The sequence below is a fragment of the Etheostoma cragini genome, chromosome 11 (genome assembly GCF_013103735.1).
Source record: "Etheostoma cragini isolate CJK2018 chromosome 11, CSU_Ecrag_1.0, whole genome shotgun sequence".
In the NCBI taxonomy this organism is placed as follows: Eukaryota; Metazoa; Chordata; class Actinopteri; order Perciformes; family Percidae; genus Etheostoma; species Etheostoma cragini.
The window spans coordinates 24,780,957-24,798,855 of NC_048417.1; the positions used below are offsets into that span (position 1 = coordinate 24,780,957).

Here is a 17,899-nt window from a genome sequence, read left to right on the forward strand (position 1 = left end):
CAGGTGTACCTAATAAAGTGGCCGGTGAGTGTATATATAGTCTATGATCCCACAAGGAAGCTTAACCCTCCTATTGTCCTTGGGTCAAATTTTACCCATTTTCTAAAAGTTTCTACATCAGAAATTTGGGTTTCTATCAACCATAATGTCCAAAAGAATAACGTGGATAACTAACACATCTTATTATTTATCTAGTTATTTGTCAGATGAATACCAACTTTCACATGCAAAAACGTCAAAATATTTGTAGCTTATTGATAGGTTAGCTACGTTAAAATGAAATGGTGCTTACCATGGGTCTTTACAGCAGCAAGGAAGCAGTCCCCATCCTAACCCATAGTACGTTACTGTATATAAAGTCTCCATGCTAACCCATAGAACGTAAATATATATACAGTCTCCATCCTAACCCATAGACTATCAACCAAAATGTCCCACAAAATGACGTGCATGGTTCCATATGTCGCTCTTTACAAGCAACATTGATGAAGGCAGTGCTGCTGTTTTTGGTATTTGGTCTTCGTTAGTGATGGCTCTACAACGCCATCACTAACAAAGACGTTGTAGAGCATCCTCTAGTGGACAGACTATACAACGCCACCACTAACAAGGACGTTGTGGAGCGTCCTCTGGTGGACAGACTATGCAACACCACCACTAACAGGGACGCTGTAGAGCGTCCTCTGGTGGACGGACTAAACAGCGCAACCACTAACGAGGACATTGTGGAGCGTCCTCTGGTGAACAGATAATGAAACACCATCACTAACAGGGACGTTGTAGTGGACAGACACTCATAACACGGTTGACGTCTGTTTTTATTTTTTAAATATTCATTTATCAGAATCATCTATTTGACATCATAAATGATTCTGGTGAATGAATATTTTCACTTTTTAATTTTTAAAGCGACTGTTATAAATGCCGATACTGATAGATCGGGAAGTGCCTTATGTCGGCCGACATATCAGTCTACATGTGTTTAACTTGTTGACATTTTTTTGTTATCTTTTCTAACAAAATAAAAAGTATGACTTTTTTAACTATACCATGCTTAAAATAACTGAGGGTCGTGTCATGTCATGCATCTGCTACATGTTTATTGGCGTTGCCTAGCGCCTGCGTCGGACAACTCTCCTGCGTCTGTGGACATGGGAGGACCTGCGGGTCCTCCTGCGTCTGCGAACAGGGCGAGCGGCGCGCCTGCTTCTGCGTGGCATTGTCAAAAACAACCTGATGGGAGTAACCTGATTGGTCCTATTTATAGACTCTCATGAAGATGCTCTGTGATGTCACTGATGTTTTCACATCATCATTTATTATCTTACAATGCCAACATTGATGATGGCAGTGCTGCTTTCAGATGGGGTCTTGTTTAGCACGTTCACATGAGTCCATATTAGATAAGATTAGATTAGATAATACTTTATTCATCCAACAGTGGGGACATTTCTTTGTTACAGTAGCATTCTCTACAATAAGAGCAAAAAGCAAACAAACAAACTAACAAGTAAACACAAAAGAAAAACAGGCAAACAGTAGACCATGAGCAGAAGGTAGATTGAAGTAAAGTGGCGTCAAATAAAGGTATTGTAAAGTAAAGTGCGGTTGCCATAGTACAAAAAAAAACAACAATATTGCAGTGTAAGTAAATTACGTTAAAATTAAATTGAATATGTAATTAAAGTAATAATGCAAAAGTAGGTAACCGTAATATAAATTATCTTCACCTGTGACCATAAGTAAAATTGAAAAAGTAAGTACTTATAATATAAATACAGATACAGAGAGTGTGTGGATTAAATGAAAAACAGGAACAGATCCACAACATTATCAAGTAGTGCAGGTATTGTAGAGTCTGACAGCGGCCGGGATGAATGACCTGCGGTACCTCTCCTTCATTCACCGTGTGTGTATCAGTCTGCTGCTGAAGGAGCTACTCAGGGACCCCACAGTGCCGTGCAAGGGGTGAGAGGTGTTGTCATTGATGGATGTCATCTTAGCTATCATCCACCTCTCCCCTACTTTCTCTATGGGGTCCAGGGGACAGTCCAGGACAGAGCTCGCTCCCCTGAACAGTCTATTGAGTCTGCTCCTGTCCCGGTCCGGGCTGCCCCCCCTCCAGCAGACCACAGAATAAAGGATGGCAGAGGTCACCACAGAGTCATAAAAAGTCCTGAGGAGAGTCCTGCATACTCCAAAGGACCAGAGTTTCCTCAGATGATGGAGGCGACTCTGGCCCTTTTTGTAGACTGCATGGGTGTTGTTAGTCCAGTTCAGTTTATTGTTCAGGTGAACACACAGGAATTTGTAGCTCTCCACTTCCTCAATGTCCAATCCCTGGATGCTCAGAAATGGGATGTTTTCCTCCTAAATTCAACGATCATCTCCTTCGTCTTGCTGGTGTTAAGCTGAAGCTGGTTGAGCTCACACCAACTGACCAAGTCCCTGATGACCGTCCTGTATTCCAGGTTGTTCCCCGCAGAAACACAACCAACAACAGCTGTGTCATCGTAGAACTTCTGGATGTGGCAGTGGGTGGTGTTGTGTGTGTAGTCTGAGGTATAGAGGGTGAAAAGGAAGGGGGAGAGCACCATACCCTGAGGGGCACCTGTGCTGCAGTGCACCACATAAGACACAGAGTGATTGAGCCTCACTCACTGTGGTCTGTTGGTGAGATAGTCAGTAGTCCATGCAGCCAGGTGTTGGTCCACTCCGGCACTCTCTTTACTTTGAGCAGCAAAGGCTGGATGGTGTTTAAAACACTGGAGAAGTTGAAAAACATGACTCTCACAGTGCTCCCTGCTGTCCTCCTCTGATCTGTGCAGCAGATAGATTACTGCGTTGTCCACCCCAATCCCAGGCTGGTAACCAAACTGCAGGGGGTCCAGCTGTACGCACACCAGGGGTCAAAGGTGACGCAGGATGATCCTCTCCATGGTCTTCATCAGGTGAGAAGTCAGGGCAACAGGCCTGAAGTGGTTTGGCTCCCTGGAGCGCAGTGACTTCGGTATCAGGACCACACAGGAGGTCTTCCGCAGGGCTGGGACCTTCTCAAGGCTCAGGCTTAGGTTGAATAAGTGCTGGCGTTTTTCCACTGCTGGTAACAGCTCAACTCGACTCGCCTTGACTGACCTCTACTCGACTCGATTCATTCTACGTCTGTTTTCCATTGCAAAATGAGTAACGCCTCAGCGTGGCTGGTCACCATAGCTACGCGTGATGATGTAATTTTCAACGCGACTCTTAACAGCACGTCGGCTACTCACCACAGCCAGAAGAAAAGTTTTGTTTCAAAAGAAGCTGAAGGAAGCAACAAAAATCCCCGCTAAAAAAAATCAGGAGTTTGGGAATTCCGACGGAGTTCAGACGTCGACATGACTGTTGTCCGCTGACACAAAAGTTAAGTTTCCTGGTAACGTTAGCTCACATTTGCATGTGTTAGGGGCCCCGGTCAGTATTTACTAACGCTATACGCTAGCGTTATATAAAGTACATGAACTCTAGCAACCAGAATTACACACCAACATGTGTGCTGTTTGTGTTTCAGAGCATTCATGCTTTGCAAAATCGCCGCCGCAGACCGTCTGTGGGCGACGTCCGACCGCTGAGATCTCTGGTTGTGACCTGCTGGACTTCGTATAATCTTTATGAGAGTCATGGAGAGACTTATGACAACGACTGGGATTCATCTGGGCCAGCAGAGCCGGGGGGGGACACTGTCACAGGGTGCAGAGGAAGAAGACCGGGATGTACAGGAGGGTTTGATGCGCTACTTGAAAAGCTAAATAAAAACTTGTCTTGTTTTTTTAAAGTAACAGTGTGCAATATTGGAAACGACATAAAACCCCTAACAGCCCTTAATAATAAACAGTTGAAAAGTGAGAATAGTGCAGAGAGTAGATAATTTGTCGGTGTCTGGCTATATTTTTTTTAAATGTCACGTTTTCTCTGGACACACACTCCGCACTCTTGTCTGCTAACAACAAAGTGATCAGACCAACCAGCAGTCTGCAGGTTTCCACGTCACCTTTTGGGCTCGCCTCAGCTCGCTTGGAACCTCGACTGAGGTAGTACTAAAAAAAGTACCTGGTAGCAGGTCCCAGGGACTTTTTTTTCTTAATGGAAAACCGAAAAAGGCAAGTAGAGTCGAGGCGAGTAGAGTAGATACCACGCAGTGGAAAATTTTTAATTTCCAAAATTTTAATTTAAATATTTCCTTTTCGTTAACGTTCAAAGTAACTTTGCAGGAGGAACTGAATTTAAATCCTTAGTAATGGATCAATCCCCAATCCGCTTTACTCGATTCATTGATGTCACAATGATGAACAGCCGCTCTGCAAAATTAGTTTGAATCAAGTCTAAAAATAAATAAATTATTGTGTGTAGTATCTGCAAAATGTAGGCTCTCTGGGAGCAGAAAAAAGCAGAAAAAATAAGAGGAAAGCAGAGCCTTCAGTTCACATTTGTCCCTTTGTCCAGCGAGGCTGGGAGAGGACTGACTGTGCCGTAGGGCTTCAACTAAGAGAGCATGTAATCCCAAACAAAATAAAGAGTTCAGAGTTTTAATCTTTATGTTTATCCTATTAAATACAGTAGATCCGTTTAGGAGTACAGTATATAAAGAATGTCTCCTTTTTCTTGTCTTGACTTGATTCTTTCTCTCTGCAAAACAGAAAAATATCTAAAACTAAAAGTCAAGCCAAATGACCTGTTTCAGTCTTTCAGATTTGTTGGTAACGTGTGTGTTTGTGTATGTGTATGTGTGTGTGTGTGTGTTTATCTCCTCTCACTGCTGCTGACTCTGAACATTTATCTCTGACTCGAGGAGAACAGGAGGGTTAAAGATGATGAAGGGAGCAATACAGTCAGACAAAACGCCCCAAACACCCCAAACACCCAAAAGCCCCACACACCCCAAACACCAAAACGTCCGACACACCCCAAACACCCCAAACGCCCCACACAACCCAAACACCCCAAACAACCCACAAGCCCCAAACACCCAAACGCCCCAAACACCCCAAACACCCAAACGTCCCACACACCCCAAACACCAAAACGCCCCACACACCACGAAATTCCCCAAACACCCCAAATGCCCCCAAACATACCACCTGCCCAAACACCCCAAACATCTTAACACCCCACACTCCCCAAAATCCAAAACTACTATAATTTAAAATTTAAAAAACGAAAAACACATTTATTTTTCATAAATTGATTATTAATATAAACTATATAAAAGTAATGCATTTTAAAATTTGGTAAGTATGAGATAAACACATAATTTGATTAAAATGAATCTGCACACCTGATGCTCTTTCATGAGTGAAGATACCGATTGATATCTCGTCAACAGTAGCTAGCCTAGCCATGGCACAAAAGCGCATTATGGATTTTTTTTATACAACCACAGGCTAAAAAGCCTAAAAAATTTGAGGCTGAAAACTCTGTTACAACTGTAACCAAAAGTACTAGAAAGCACCGCTGCACTTGTTACTCCCAGGGCGATCCTGCTAGCAACAGGCGACGAGGGAACTAGCCAAGCTAGCCAAGCTAGCCGCACCAAGGCAGCCGTGGAGGGAACATCAACAAAGGAAACTCAGTGCTGCCAGCCTTGGGGTCACAGTTTTCCTTCCAGACGTTTTAGAGATGAGGATTTTTCCTGTTCTTTTCAGCCGCAGTGGTTTGAAAAATGGAGGTGGATACACTATGACATTGAGAATGATTGCACTTTCTGTTTTGCTTGTATCCAGGCTGTTGAGAAAAATCTGGTGGCTTCCCGTCAGCATGTGAGTAAAAATAGGCTTTTCGTCGAGAAAGTATTTTTTTAACTGGCGCAAGGCATCTAGTAAATTTGGTCTGCACGAGAAATCTGCCATTCATAAAGATGCCATTCACACTCTTGCGTGGTTAGAAAAAACGTGCTCTACTCTCCGATATTGCCGCCAAAGACCAGCAAACAGCAAGGAATGTCCTGTGTGATATTATATCGCTCCATAGCATTCCTGGGACAAAAAGGAATCCCGTTTAGGGGTGACACAACTCGTGAGGGTGTGCTCTATGACCTGATGCTGGAACGGACTTTTAATTTACCCAAAGAAGAAGAGTGGATAAAGAAGAGGGATAATTGGATGTCTGACACAATACAGAATGAGATAATCGAACAGTTTGCTCAGGCTGTTCAAAAGGACATAGTAACTTGCGCATCAGACTGCTCGTTCTATGGACTGACAGCTGACAGCACCACGGATATCAACGCTACGGAACAATTCTCATGCAGCCTTTAATTTGTTGACAGTAATCTTCAGTCTCACTGTAAGTTCTTGGGATTTTACTCAAGCCCTGACACAACTGCAGAAACGCTGTTTAAGTGTTTGAAAGACATTTTTGAACATTTCTTTGGATCTCCTTCAAGGATATTGTTTTGATGGTGCAAATAACATGTCGGGCCGCTTTTCTGGTGTTCAAGCCCGACTGAAGGAAATATGCCCCCAGTCCTTGTATGTTCATTGCAGCAACCATTACCTGGACCTTGTGCTGCAAGAAGTTGCACGTGAAGTGAGCCTAGTAGCTGACGGGTTAAACTTCGTACAGGGTGTTGCAGGTGCTATCAAAGAATCTTCAAAACGCAAACAGCTTTTTAAAACACTTTTCGGCTGTGATGACATAATTGTCAACATGTTGGGACAATGCCCAACAATATGGTGTGTGCGCACCAAAGCAATTCAACGCTGCTGCGCAACGTACGCTGTTGTTTTGGCGACACTGGAAAGCTTGAAAGACGATAGAGGCGTAAGAGGGTATGCAAGGGCTAAAATATCAGGACTGCACAAACTGGCACTCAATGGAAACACTCTTTTCAGCCTCCTCTGCTGCGAAGCCCTTTTTGGGCCCTGTGAAACTGTTGCAAACAGCCTTTAGAGTGCAAAGTAAAGTGCTCTTGGTGCCATTGCTTGTGTAAACCTACTCAAGGTCAGAGTAGGGTCACTGAGAGATGACAAGGTGGTGGCTGAAATGGTAGAAAAAGTGAAAGTGTGTGCTACCAAGAATGGTCGGATGATGCCAGATGCTGAGCCCAGAGTACGCAGAACACCTTCCCGCTGTCGCCAAGCTGTCGGCCCTGAAGCGTTGTCACAGGAAACAGGTGAACTCAAATGGAAAGCTGACTTTTATGAAGCTCTGGATTTGGTCCAGTCTGAACTCACCAGAAGATTCGACCAGACCGGGATGAAAACAGTTGCATTCAGGGAGAAGACCGTAATTGATGCAGCAAACAGCCGCATATCATTGGAACTTGACGCACAATCTCTTCAGCTTCCTAAACAGCTTGACACAGGGCGACTGCACCTTCAGCTCCAAATGTTGGGAGATGTGTTTAAAGAGGCCGACTCCCCATGCGAGACAGTACAAGAAGTTGCCTCACATCTTTCTACCCTGCACACTCAAACCATAGCTCTATTTGGAGAAGTAGAGGATCTTATTAAACTTTGCATGTGTCTACCAATCTCTGTTGCTTCTTCAGAGAGAACTTTCTCAACCCTTAGACGCCTTAAAACCCGGCTGCGGAGCAGCATGTCCCAAAAGAGACTAACTCACCTCACCCTCATCCACGTACACGGGGACATTGTTGCCCAGTTGGATATTCATGCAATGATAAAACTTTCATCAGTGTCAACCCAGAGCGCAAAAACACCTTTGGAGTGTTATAACAGCAGCACAAGGTAAGAATTCTGGTTTATTATTATGCTTCCGTCGTGCAGTAAATTGGCATGATTTATCAACCGTTCGGTGACAATTCAACTGAAAGTTAATTGTAATTATTGGGGATAATTGTGTTTTTTTACACGCGTGTAAAGACTACTTGGAAACCCAGGATGAGGCCACACTTATTTTTAACTATCCAACCATATTTATAAAAAATTATTAGGCCCAGCTTAACACGCGTTAATAACGTTTGATACATATGGCCCAATATCTTTAAGCGTTAAATTTGCTATTGCTGCGCTACAAAAACTCAAGGCTGCATTTCTCTATTTCAATGTTTGTGTATGTAGTAGACAGACATGTAGAGAGAGAGAACGCGAGAGACAGGTACACACAGCTAAACACAGTCAGTAGTAGACAGACAGGTAGAGAGAGAGAGAGAGAGAGGTACACACAGCCAACCCCAGTCAGTAGTAGACAGACAGGTAGAGAGAGAGAGAGAGAGAGAGATTTTTTATTTTTTTATTTTTCAAAAAGACTTTGATTTACCAAATCAACACCACATGTATTTCTTCAATAATAAATAGAGACATTAGAAACTATTGCACATCAACAAACCGGAAGTTTACAAAACAGTCATCCACACGTCTACCTAAACACACCAAACCTCCTCCTATAAAGGAGCATAATGCTTATTTATAACAACAACGGTTCCTAAACACGTCGATGTCATTCATAGCTTTATAAAATCTAAAATCAACCCAGACCCTGGCTTTTACCAGAGAAATGAAAACAGGAAGTGCTTTCTGTCCCGACCTGTCCTCCACTCTATGCTTCCTGCTGCTATAGATGGACATCTTCGCCTCTACACCAATCAGATTAAGCAGCTGCCATCTAAAAGCATTAGCTTGTCTATAGCCCACTCCAAAAATGAAAGCAACTGCAGACCACGTCACACCAAAGCTCAGAAAAACAGTCTTCAGCACCTCAAATAGTGGCCAGAGTCTTCGGCATTCATAAAAACAGTGAATCACCGACTCTACATGTCCACAGAATGGACATCCATTCAAAGTGGTAGGGTTGAGAACAGAAACTAAAGCATTCAAATCAAAGGCGCCATGTAAAATCCTCCACTGTAGATCCCCAGTCCTCTTCGGCAGAGGGGATTTATACAGAACCCTCCAGGCAGGTTTAACACCACTGTCCACTCCCAGTCTCTGTTGCCACACTGTGTCCACTCTACCGTCCAGTTTATACCTGTTCAGGTATTTCACACAGCACTTGTACACACCCTTCCACATGCCAGTATACAAGTCCACTACCTTAGAGTCCGTCACAGTTAAAAAATCCCCAGAAAGTCCATCCAGCTGAGGAACAAATCCCAACTCTGGAAAAGGATCGCTCTCACCAGGACTATCGACCCCAGCACAGTAATCCAGGAGCATCCGGCGTTCTCCCACCGTCAGTCTCTCAGTCCACCTCCGTAAAAGAGTCCTGTTCTGGCGAAGAGACCTCTGGCCATCCTGGCCCCATGGATGAGGGGCTCCTCCAACAGCCAGTGCAGAGAGCACGTAGGCTCAAGTCTCTTCCACTCAAAAAAGTTCCAAACCTTAAAAAGCGACTGATAAAAAGGAGATAACCCACACAATTTCATAAACTTAAAACCCATTAAAAACAGAGGGGTATCTAAACCCAGACCAGCTGTCCGTCTTAACAATGAACTCGTCACATCTCTCCAAACCAAGTCTTGTGGACCCATGAGATATTTACAAACAAACTGCAACCTGAAAGTAGCCACCCTACTTTCTACATGTACCAGGCCATGCCCACCCTCCTCCTTTGGTAAAAATAAAACTCCCTGAGATACCCAATGTAACTTGTCCCAAAAGAAATCCACCAACAAGGCTTGCACCCTTTGAATGAGCCCTTTAGGGGGCTCCATACAGGCCAACCGGGGCCACAGAGCAGACGCCACCAGATTATTAACAACGCTCTGCCTTGAAACGACAGTTGAGGTTTCAGCCATTTCAACTTATTCAGTCGTCCTTCCACCTTCTCTTCTACCCCCTCCCCGTTCTTGTTGACTATGGTCTCGTTACCAAGGTACCCACCCAGATATTCAAGACCATCTTTCTTCGACACCAGGCCTCCTGGTAGGCTGGGCAGACCCCCCGTCCAACTCCAAACTGCTAGCGCTTCACTTTTACCCCAATTAACCCTAGCAGCGGAAATCCTCGACATTAGTTTGTAATGTGTTCACATCTCCCTGATTTCCAACAAAAACGATAACATCGTCTGCATACACTGATAAAACATGTTTGTTGTTAAAACCCGGCACAGACAGCCCTGCAAGGCTAGCCCTGATCTTATTCAGCAAGGGCTCTATAGAGAGTGAGTACAACATTCCTGAGAGAGGACAGCCCTGCCTCACCCCCCTACACACCTTGAAAGGTGCACTTTGATTTTCAACACACTCTCAATGTCACAGTACAAAACCTTAAACATAGCTATAAGACACGGATTTATGGCCAAAAACCTCCAGAGTCTTCCAGAGATAGAGGTGCTCAACCCGGTCAAAAGCCTTGGCCGTTGGCAGCAACATATCATGAAAACTCTCGTTAAAAACTGACAACAGATCTCCACCCAAGTCTCTCCAGAACTCCCTGTAGAACTCCACCGGGATCCCATCAATGCCGGGAGCCTTGCCCCCCTCCATACTTTGCAGGGCCATGTACAGCTCCTGCAGAGCCAGAGGTTCTTCAAGCTCAATGTTCACGGCTGCCGGGACTTTTGGCAAACCTTCAGAGAAGGACTTAAAAAGCTCTACGTCGTCAATTAAAAATCCACTGCACTCCTTCTGATCGCCCCCCGGCTCTCTGAGTTCTTGTCCCGTCCACCACCGGCTCCACCTCAATAGAGACTGGTGAAAAACTCTTTGAAAAGAGGATACCCACCCCACCCCCCGGTCGAGCTCCTATGGCTCAGCACCAACTCCCCCTCCGACTCCCTCCTCCAATCAGCCTCATTTCTGCCGTCAGCGTGCGTTTCTTGTTAGAATAAAACATTGATGTGTTTCAGTCGTAAAGTTTCATAAATACTTTCCCGTCAATGTAGATCTCTGGCTCCGTTAACATTTAAACTCCCCACTCTAAAAACATCCATAGTAAGGCAGATGTGGAAAGCATAAACAAAAAACAATAAATTAATTGGAAAACCCTTCAGATGCTCCATCATCAACATTCTGCAGATTTTTAGCTTTGAGAAAAAGTTTTTTCAGTCTAAACCCTTCCTGGGCTGTACACCCAGCCTTTTCCCGAGCAGCCCCTAAGGAACTTGACGGAGGAGCAGAACAGAGCCAGGTCCGGGAAGAAATCCTTTATCTTCATCCCATGTTGGTTTTTTGGTTGCCTCAGAAAACATCTAATTTTGTCAGCAGTATAGCGCTGTTGACGTTGACTGCTACTGAAAGTGGGGATCTCAGGATCCGGGCCACCCTGCCTCGGGCAGGCTCTCACCGTTTGCCCCTCCTCCCCGCAACCAAAACATTTCATCCCCGACGAAGTAGCAAAAATCACGTATTCATAATCATCTAATTTCACATGGAAGCGGAGGTTGAGTCCCTCGTTCCGATGGTACAGTATCATATAAAGCTGTCTCCGGTGAGACACTAAGTGCTTCAGTAACGGCGACTTACAGCCAGACAGGATCTTTTTAACCTGACAGGACCACCTTCGTGGCCGGTTCAGTGAGCGGCCGCACCTGCACAAACATTTCACTGACGGTGAGGCTTGCCTCGATGACACGGTTCACCTTCTCCTCCCGGTCCAGGAACACGACCACGGCGCCGTTCATCCGAGCAGCCGACTTTATGCTAGCGTGCCCGACCAACTCCCCCACGGCTAACCCGATGTCCTCCACGCTACATGGGAAGCTCGGACTGATCTTGATGCCATGCTTCCTGGTGACCGTGGAGAACCCCTCTCCATTCACCATGATGGCTGCACACACCAACCGGCGAGACGCCGGCAGGAGACAAAACCACAAAAAGAACCCAAACTACCAACAGAAAATACCACAAAGTAAAACGAAAGTCACCTACACCATAAACCAAACTAACACAATGAAAAAAGTAACAAAGACAAGGAAAAAGAAAAGTAAGAAAATACAACTCTCCACAGCTCACTCACACACGTTCATCACAGAGAGAGAGAGAGAGAGAGAGAGAGAGAGAGAGAGAGAGAGAGAGAGACGGGTACACACAGCTAAACCCAGTCAGTAGTAGCCAGACAGGTAGCGAGACAATGCAATAGAGAATAAATAGAGAATTTTATATGTTATTATTTTTATTTTTCTATTCTTTTATTTTATTATTGTTTCAATGTTCCCTTTGAGGGACATGCACATCATTTGTTTGGTATCCACAATTATATCTTAATTATCCTGATTATTATTATCTGAGTATTACTGTATTATATCAGATATATTATTCATATATATTATCATATTATATATATTTTATTTAATCAGATGGATTTACTCCTTGTTGTTGTTTATATGTATGTTTGTTCTTATGCTTTAGCAACACTGAAGATTTTATCAAGTTAATGAAGCAGAGAGAGAGAGAGAGAGAAAGTGACAGAGAAAGAGAGAGAGAGAGAGAGGAGACAGAGAGAGAGAGAAAGTGACAGAGAGAGAGAGAGAAAGAGACAAAGAGATGAGAAAAAGAGAGACAGAGAGAGAGAAAGAGAAAGAGAAAGAGAGAGAGAGGCTGAGAGAGAGAAACCACGAGAGAGACAGATTAAGAGAGAGAAAGCGAGAGACAGACAAAGAGAGGAGAAAGAGAGGGACAGAGAGAGAGAGAGAGAGAGAAAGAGACAGAAAAAGAGAGAAAGAGAAAGAGAGGCTGAGAGAGAGAAACCACGAGAGAGACAGATTAAGAGAGAGAAAGCGAGAGACAGATAAAGACAGAGAGACAGATAGAGAGAGAGAGAGGCTAAGAGAGAGAGAGAGACGATGAGTGTGAGCAGAGTAAAAGCAGAAAATCATTCAGCGTCTGATGTTCACTGGAGACGGCTCAACAACTCACTCTGAAAAATCCCCACGAAACCTCTTCTGTGAGCTGATGTCCCCCCTCCTCCCCTCCCTCTTCTATTTGCTTTCATTAGAGAACGGACGTGGAAATATTCAAGGAGGTTTTTTAAGCAACTGAAGATTTATGGAGCCTGAATGGGAGGATTTGCAGAGTGACTGACATTTTCCATTGAGGACTAAAATGCAAAAAGGAGGAGGAGGAGGAGGAATTAAAGGAATACTTAAAATCTCTGGAGGGCTGACACTGTTTTATGGGGAAGAGGAATACTTCTACTACGCGTCAGCACTTTATTGCCAAGCCGAGAGTGTGTGAAGAGAACAGAGAGGGGAGAAAGTTAGCGAGGTGTCTTTGGGCAACACACGCATGTCAAATATCATTATGTTCATCATCAATCTCCCTACGGCCGCCGACGCACTGCCACAGGCGCAGGGATGAGTTGAAGACGACAAGGACACTGGAGGATTTCAACACAAATTCACACACACACATATACACACTTAAATGTGCAGGTAAGTAGTCAGCGGCCGCGCCACCTTCATACAGGTTTACTTCTTATATGCCAGATAAAAGTGTTGATAAGTTCACGATCGACTCTCTGCCTCATGAAAACCAAAGACTGAAAAGTTAGGATCGGTGTGTTTGAAAAGAATCAGACTTGGAGGAGATGAAATACACATTTGTAAGATCTGAGACTTCAGATCTTTTTCATCAAGAGTGTAGCTTTGACTCGGAAGAGCCCAGAATTCAAGGATGAGAAAGCTGTAACAGCTTCAAACGGATTCTATAAATCGGAAGATGAGAAAAGCTGTGAGTTGAAAATATGTGTCGCAATCACTCCCAAACATTGGAAAATTTCGAGCAACTGGTTCTTTTTTCTGTTCTGGATGAGTGGCATACAGTCACAATATTAACCGAGTGCTTATTTTTTAATGTTTTTTTATCCATTCGGCATTGTCCTGTTGAGATTTAAAAGCTGCTGAATTCAACAGTCTGCTACATTGGTTTTCCAGCGTTGTGACAATAACTTGCTGATCCTGCGACAAAAGATTTGAGGCTTCGGACGAGTCAAGACTTCGGACGATTCAAGGCATCGGACAATTCGAGGCTTTGGACGTTTCAAGGCTTCCAATGATTCGAGGCTTCGGACCATTCCAGGCTTCCGACGTTTTGAGGCTTCCGACGATTTGAGAGGCTTTGGACACTTAGAGGCTTCAGACGATTCAAGGCTTTGGACGATTTGAGAGGTTTTGGACGATTTGAGGCTTCGGACAATTTGAGGCTTCAGACGATTCAAGAGGCTGCGGACGATTCGAGGCTTTGGACAATTCAAGGCTTTGAACGATTTGAAGCTTTGAACGATTTGAAGCTTTGGACGATTAGAGGCTTTGGAGGACTCCAGGCTTTGGACAATTCCAGGCTTCGTAGTTTCCCCATGAAATGAAGGAGTAAAAACCATTGGCACGTTGACACTAAACTCACTACTCTAGTGATAAATGGTGTTAAATGTACGGCATGTGGGAAATCGGGAGAGACTAGACGATGACGAGACTTTACCCTTCTTTCTCAGCTCTGACAAATTTTCCCAGGCAGCATCCCTGAGGCGCCTCGGGCTGTGACGACGTTACCAAGCTCCCGTCATGAACCCACATGGCGGCGCCAACGTCTCGGAGTTGATCTCCAAAGCCGTCAGAGCTCCCGTCGCCACCATTGCCACTGTGGAGTCCAACACGTGGACCAACAATGCGACAAACTCGGGGTGTCCCTCATGGAACTGGTCTTACTTGAACGACGGAGGAGTTTATGGCGGAGCCAGCAGGATTTACGGGCCTCCGTGTCCTCGGCGAGATGCGACCGTGGAGAAGAACTGGGCGGCGCTGCTGATTTTACTTGTCATTGCCGTCACGGTTTTGGGCAACATCCTGGTGATCCTGGCCGTTTCTCTGGAGAAGAAGCTGCAGAACGCCACCAACTACTTCTTGATGTCCCTGGCAGTTGCTGACATGCTTCTGGGCATCCTGGTTATGCCTGTCTCCATGGTGACCATTGTCTACGGTAAGCATTGAGTGACGATGATGTCGGGCTTTATTAGGTTGACATTTTGTATGTTGCTGAGTCGTGCTGAACAGTCACAGTGACCCCCCCCCCCTGAGTGGCTGAATTGTTAGACAGACTGACAGATAGATAGATAGATAGATAGATAGATAGATAGATAGATAGATAGATAGATAGATAGATAGATAGATGAATGATAGAAAATGTGCCACTGCTTAAATAGTATGATGAAATGTAGATAAACATATTGTGAAGGTTGCACTTAGTGCAGTATTGTGGTGTCTCAGAGTCTTATCAGCACCCAGTGAAGACGTGTTAAAAAGTTGTATTGCCTGTGGGAGGAATAATTTCTTCTAGCGGTCCGTGCGACGTCTCTCTGATAAAACAAACTTCAGCTGCATGTTAAAGGCTTCTTTACCTCTGAAGAAGAAAAAAGCCCTTAATGTGATGTTGATGACAGCATGACAGGTGTAGGATTAAGGCAATGTGACCTCACTCGTATCAGAATTCATCAGAGTTTATGCCGGGTTGGTTCACTGTTTTTTGCAGTTCAACTGTGAAGCTGCTCATTCGCTTTGGCTCTGCTGTCTGATCTGCTCTCTGTCTATGCTGCTCCCTGTGAGTGCTCCCGGTCTGATATGCTCTCTGTATGTGCTCCCTGTCTGATCTGCTCTCTTTATGTACTTTCTGTCTGATCTGCTCCCTGTCTGAGCTGCTCCTTGTATGTGCTCCCTATCTGATCTGCTTTCTTGTATGTGCTCCCTGTCTGTCTGACGCAGAGGTCCAGGGTTCCAATCCGACTTGTAATGATTTCCTGCATGTCTTTCCTTTCTCAACTAGCTGTCTTGTCAAAAATGAAAAAGTGGAGAAACCGCAAAAATAATCTATAAAAAAGAGTTGTGGATTTGAGCAGTAGTCTAGAATATACAGTCATACTCCCCTATCCCAGAGCAACACCCCCGTACGTTTTTCTAACATTACCGCCATTATTATTATTATTATACATTATTATTACCATTATAGCATCAGCCTCATCTGGCCCTGGACATTTCATAGTGGGTATACAGGAACCCTGGAACTTTCCTAGTAGGTACACAAAAACCCTGGACCTGGCCTAGTCGGTACACAGAAATCCTGGACCTTTCCTAGCGGGGATACAGAAACCCTGGACCTTATAGTGGGTATATGGAAACCCTGGACCTTTCCTAGTGGGTATACAAAAACCCTGGACCTTTTGTAGTGAGTATACAGAAATCCTGGACCTTATAGTGGACATATAGAAACCCTGGACCTTTCCTAGTGTAAATTCCAAAAGCCTGGACATTATACTGGGTATATAGAAACCCTGGACCTTTCTTAGGGTACACAGAAACCCTTCTCCTTTTCTAGTGGGTACACAGAAACTATAATTAAATGATATAGCAAAAGTAACCAGCAGCGACACCGTGGCTCTGTCCGCCCAAGATGATTGTGATTGGTTTAAAGAAATGCCAATAAATCAGAGCAGGTTTTTCTCCCATCCCAGAATGCTGTGCGGACTGGCCAGACCTTCCTTTGCAGCACTGTGGAGCAAGGTCTGGCCATGAGATACTATTTGCATCTCTACTTTACAAAGAAGAATAACTTTAAAACCTGCAGCTGCTGTCGCTCTCCCGGTTGTTCAGGTGGCTGAATGTTTCTCTGTTTATCTGTCACACACACACACACACACACACACACACTGTTGCCCATTTCCAGCTGATCCTCCAAGTCTCTGCAAATGTCACGAGCCGCTGCTCACACAAGGAGCTTTAATGCCTGAGCATCAAATTCATTTGCATGAGAACGAGCGGTGGTGAATGAGTCAGAAGGGAAGAGCTCTCCCAACAGAACAACCCCCAGCGCCTAATACTTGCCTTTCCCGCTATTTAATGAGAAGACTAAAGGAGCCATTAGCCACGCCGACGCCAAAACACAAACACTGGCAGTTATTTCATCATGTTGCTACACATTCATCAACAGAGAGCAAGCAGGGCTCCGCTTTAGGGCGAGAGCAGTCATTATTGATGCCAAAGAGAAGATTATAGTGGATACCCAGAGCTGAGTGTTTGCATGGTTATTAATGAGGTCACAGATTAGGTTGCGGTTGGTGTCATAGCGGTGGAGATTGGATTATTAACCGGGGCGCTCGCGCATGAAATGACATCACAGCCGGTCCTTTAACGAAAGCCGTCAAGAGGCAGGTGATGATATACTAGGAGTAACAGGGCTATAACAGGGCTGAACAGTATATCTATATATCTAACGTATTTATCGCAATGTCAATTGGCGAAAAGGGGAACCACCAACAACGCCTGCAGAGCTGAATTAGGCCAACCGCCATTATTCATCAAAATTCAAAAACGTGCAATCAAATATTGGCTCTATCTAAAAAAACAGCAACCCCCACTCCTATCAGCAGAAAGCCCTGCATGACCAAGAACTGAGCAAAGAGAAGAGTCCCCTCACTCAGCTGGTCCTGACGCTCAGTCCACTTCCTGACCCTGTTCTGCCTCAGCCCCAGTCTGGGAACCAACCAATCAGAGTTAACCAAATTATAACACAGCAGAAACAAAACTACATCATCGATTGGAACACACAAACAAAAGCGCAAAGCAAGATGCAGTGCTATCTGACCCTAAAGAAAGAGAACAGAGTGGCAGGCTACCTGACCACAGTGACTGATGTCACACTAAGAACTACGTTGACCAGGTACAGACTCAGCGAGCACCACCTGGCCATCGAGACAAGCCGCTACAGACAACAATGGCTCCCCAAAGGGGATCGCTTCTGCCAGCTGTGCAAGAGCAACACAGTCGAGACAGAGCTGCACTTCCTGACAGAATGCACCCACCTGCAGCTGGTCCGGACTAAATATTTCCCCAAATTCAGACACAAGCACCCGACATTTGACCAAATACCCGACATTAACAAGATGGCGATCCTGCTAGGAGAACAGCCAGAGAGCTGCAGTCTAGCAGCACAGTATGTCTTTCCCTGTCACACTTTAAAGGAACAGTGAGTGAC

General features: G+C 44.8%; 1 protein-coding gene and 2 long non-coding RNA genes across 3 annotated transcripts in view; 1 reads left to right on the top strand and 2 right to left on the bottom strand.

Moving 5' to 3' along the window:
• The window catches only part of LOC117952719, a 4,975-nt gene extending 3,769 nt beyond the window's left edge, over positions 1-1,206 (bottom strand). Inside the window, exon 1 of the long non-coding RNA XR_004658487.1 lies at positions 1,096-1,206. This is a non-coding gene — a long non-coding RNA (uncharacterized LOC117952719). The remainder of the gene's footprint in view (positions 1-1,095) is intronic.
• LOC117952710 overlaps positions 1-9,683 on the bottom strand; it is a 19,649-nt gene extending 9,966 nt beyond the window's left edge. The window contains exons 1-2 of the long non-coding RNA XR_004658478.1: positions 9,672-9,683; positions 6,072-6,087 (exon numbers count right to left, since the gene is read on the bottom strand). This is a non-coding gene — a long non-coding RNA (uncharacterized LOC117952710). The remainder of the gene's footprint in view (positions 1-6,071; positions 6,088-9,671) is intronic.
• Positions 9,684-14,439: 4,756 nt separating this feature from the next.
• The window catches only part of htr2aa (5-hydroxytryptamine (serotonin) receptor 2A, genome duplicate a), a 58,884-nt gene continuing 55,424 nt past the window's right edge, over positions 14,440-17,899 (top strand). Inside the window, exon 1 of the mRNA XM_034886085.1 lies at positions 14,440-14,854. Within this exon, the coding sequence (XP_034741976.1) occupies positions 14,440-14,854 (415 nt within the window). The remainder of the gene's footprint in view (positions 14,855-17,899) is intronic.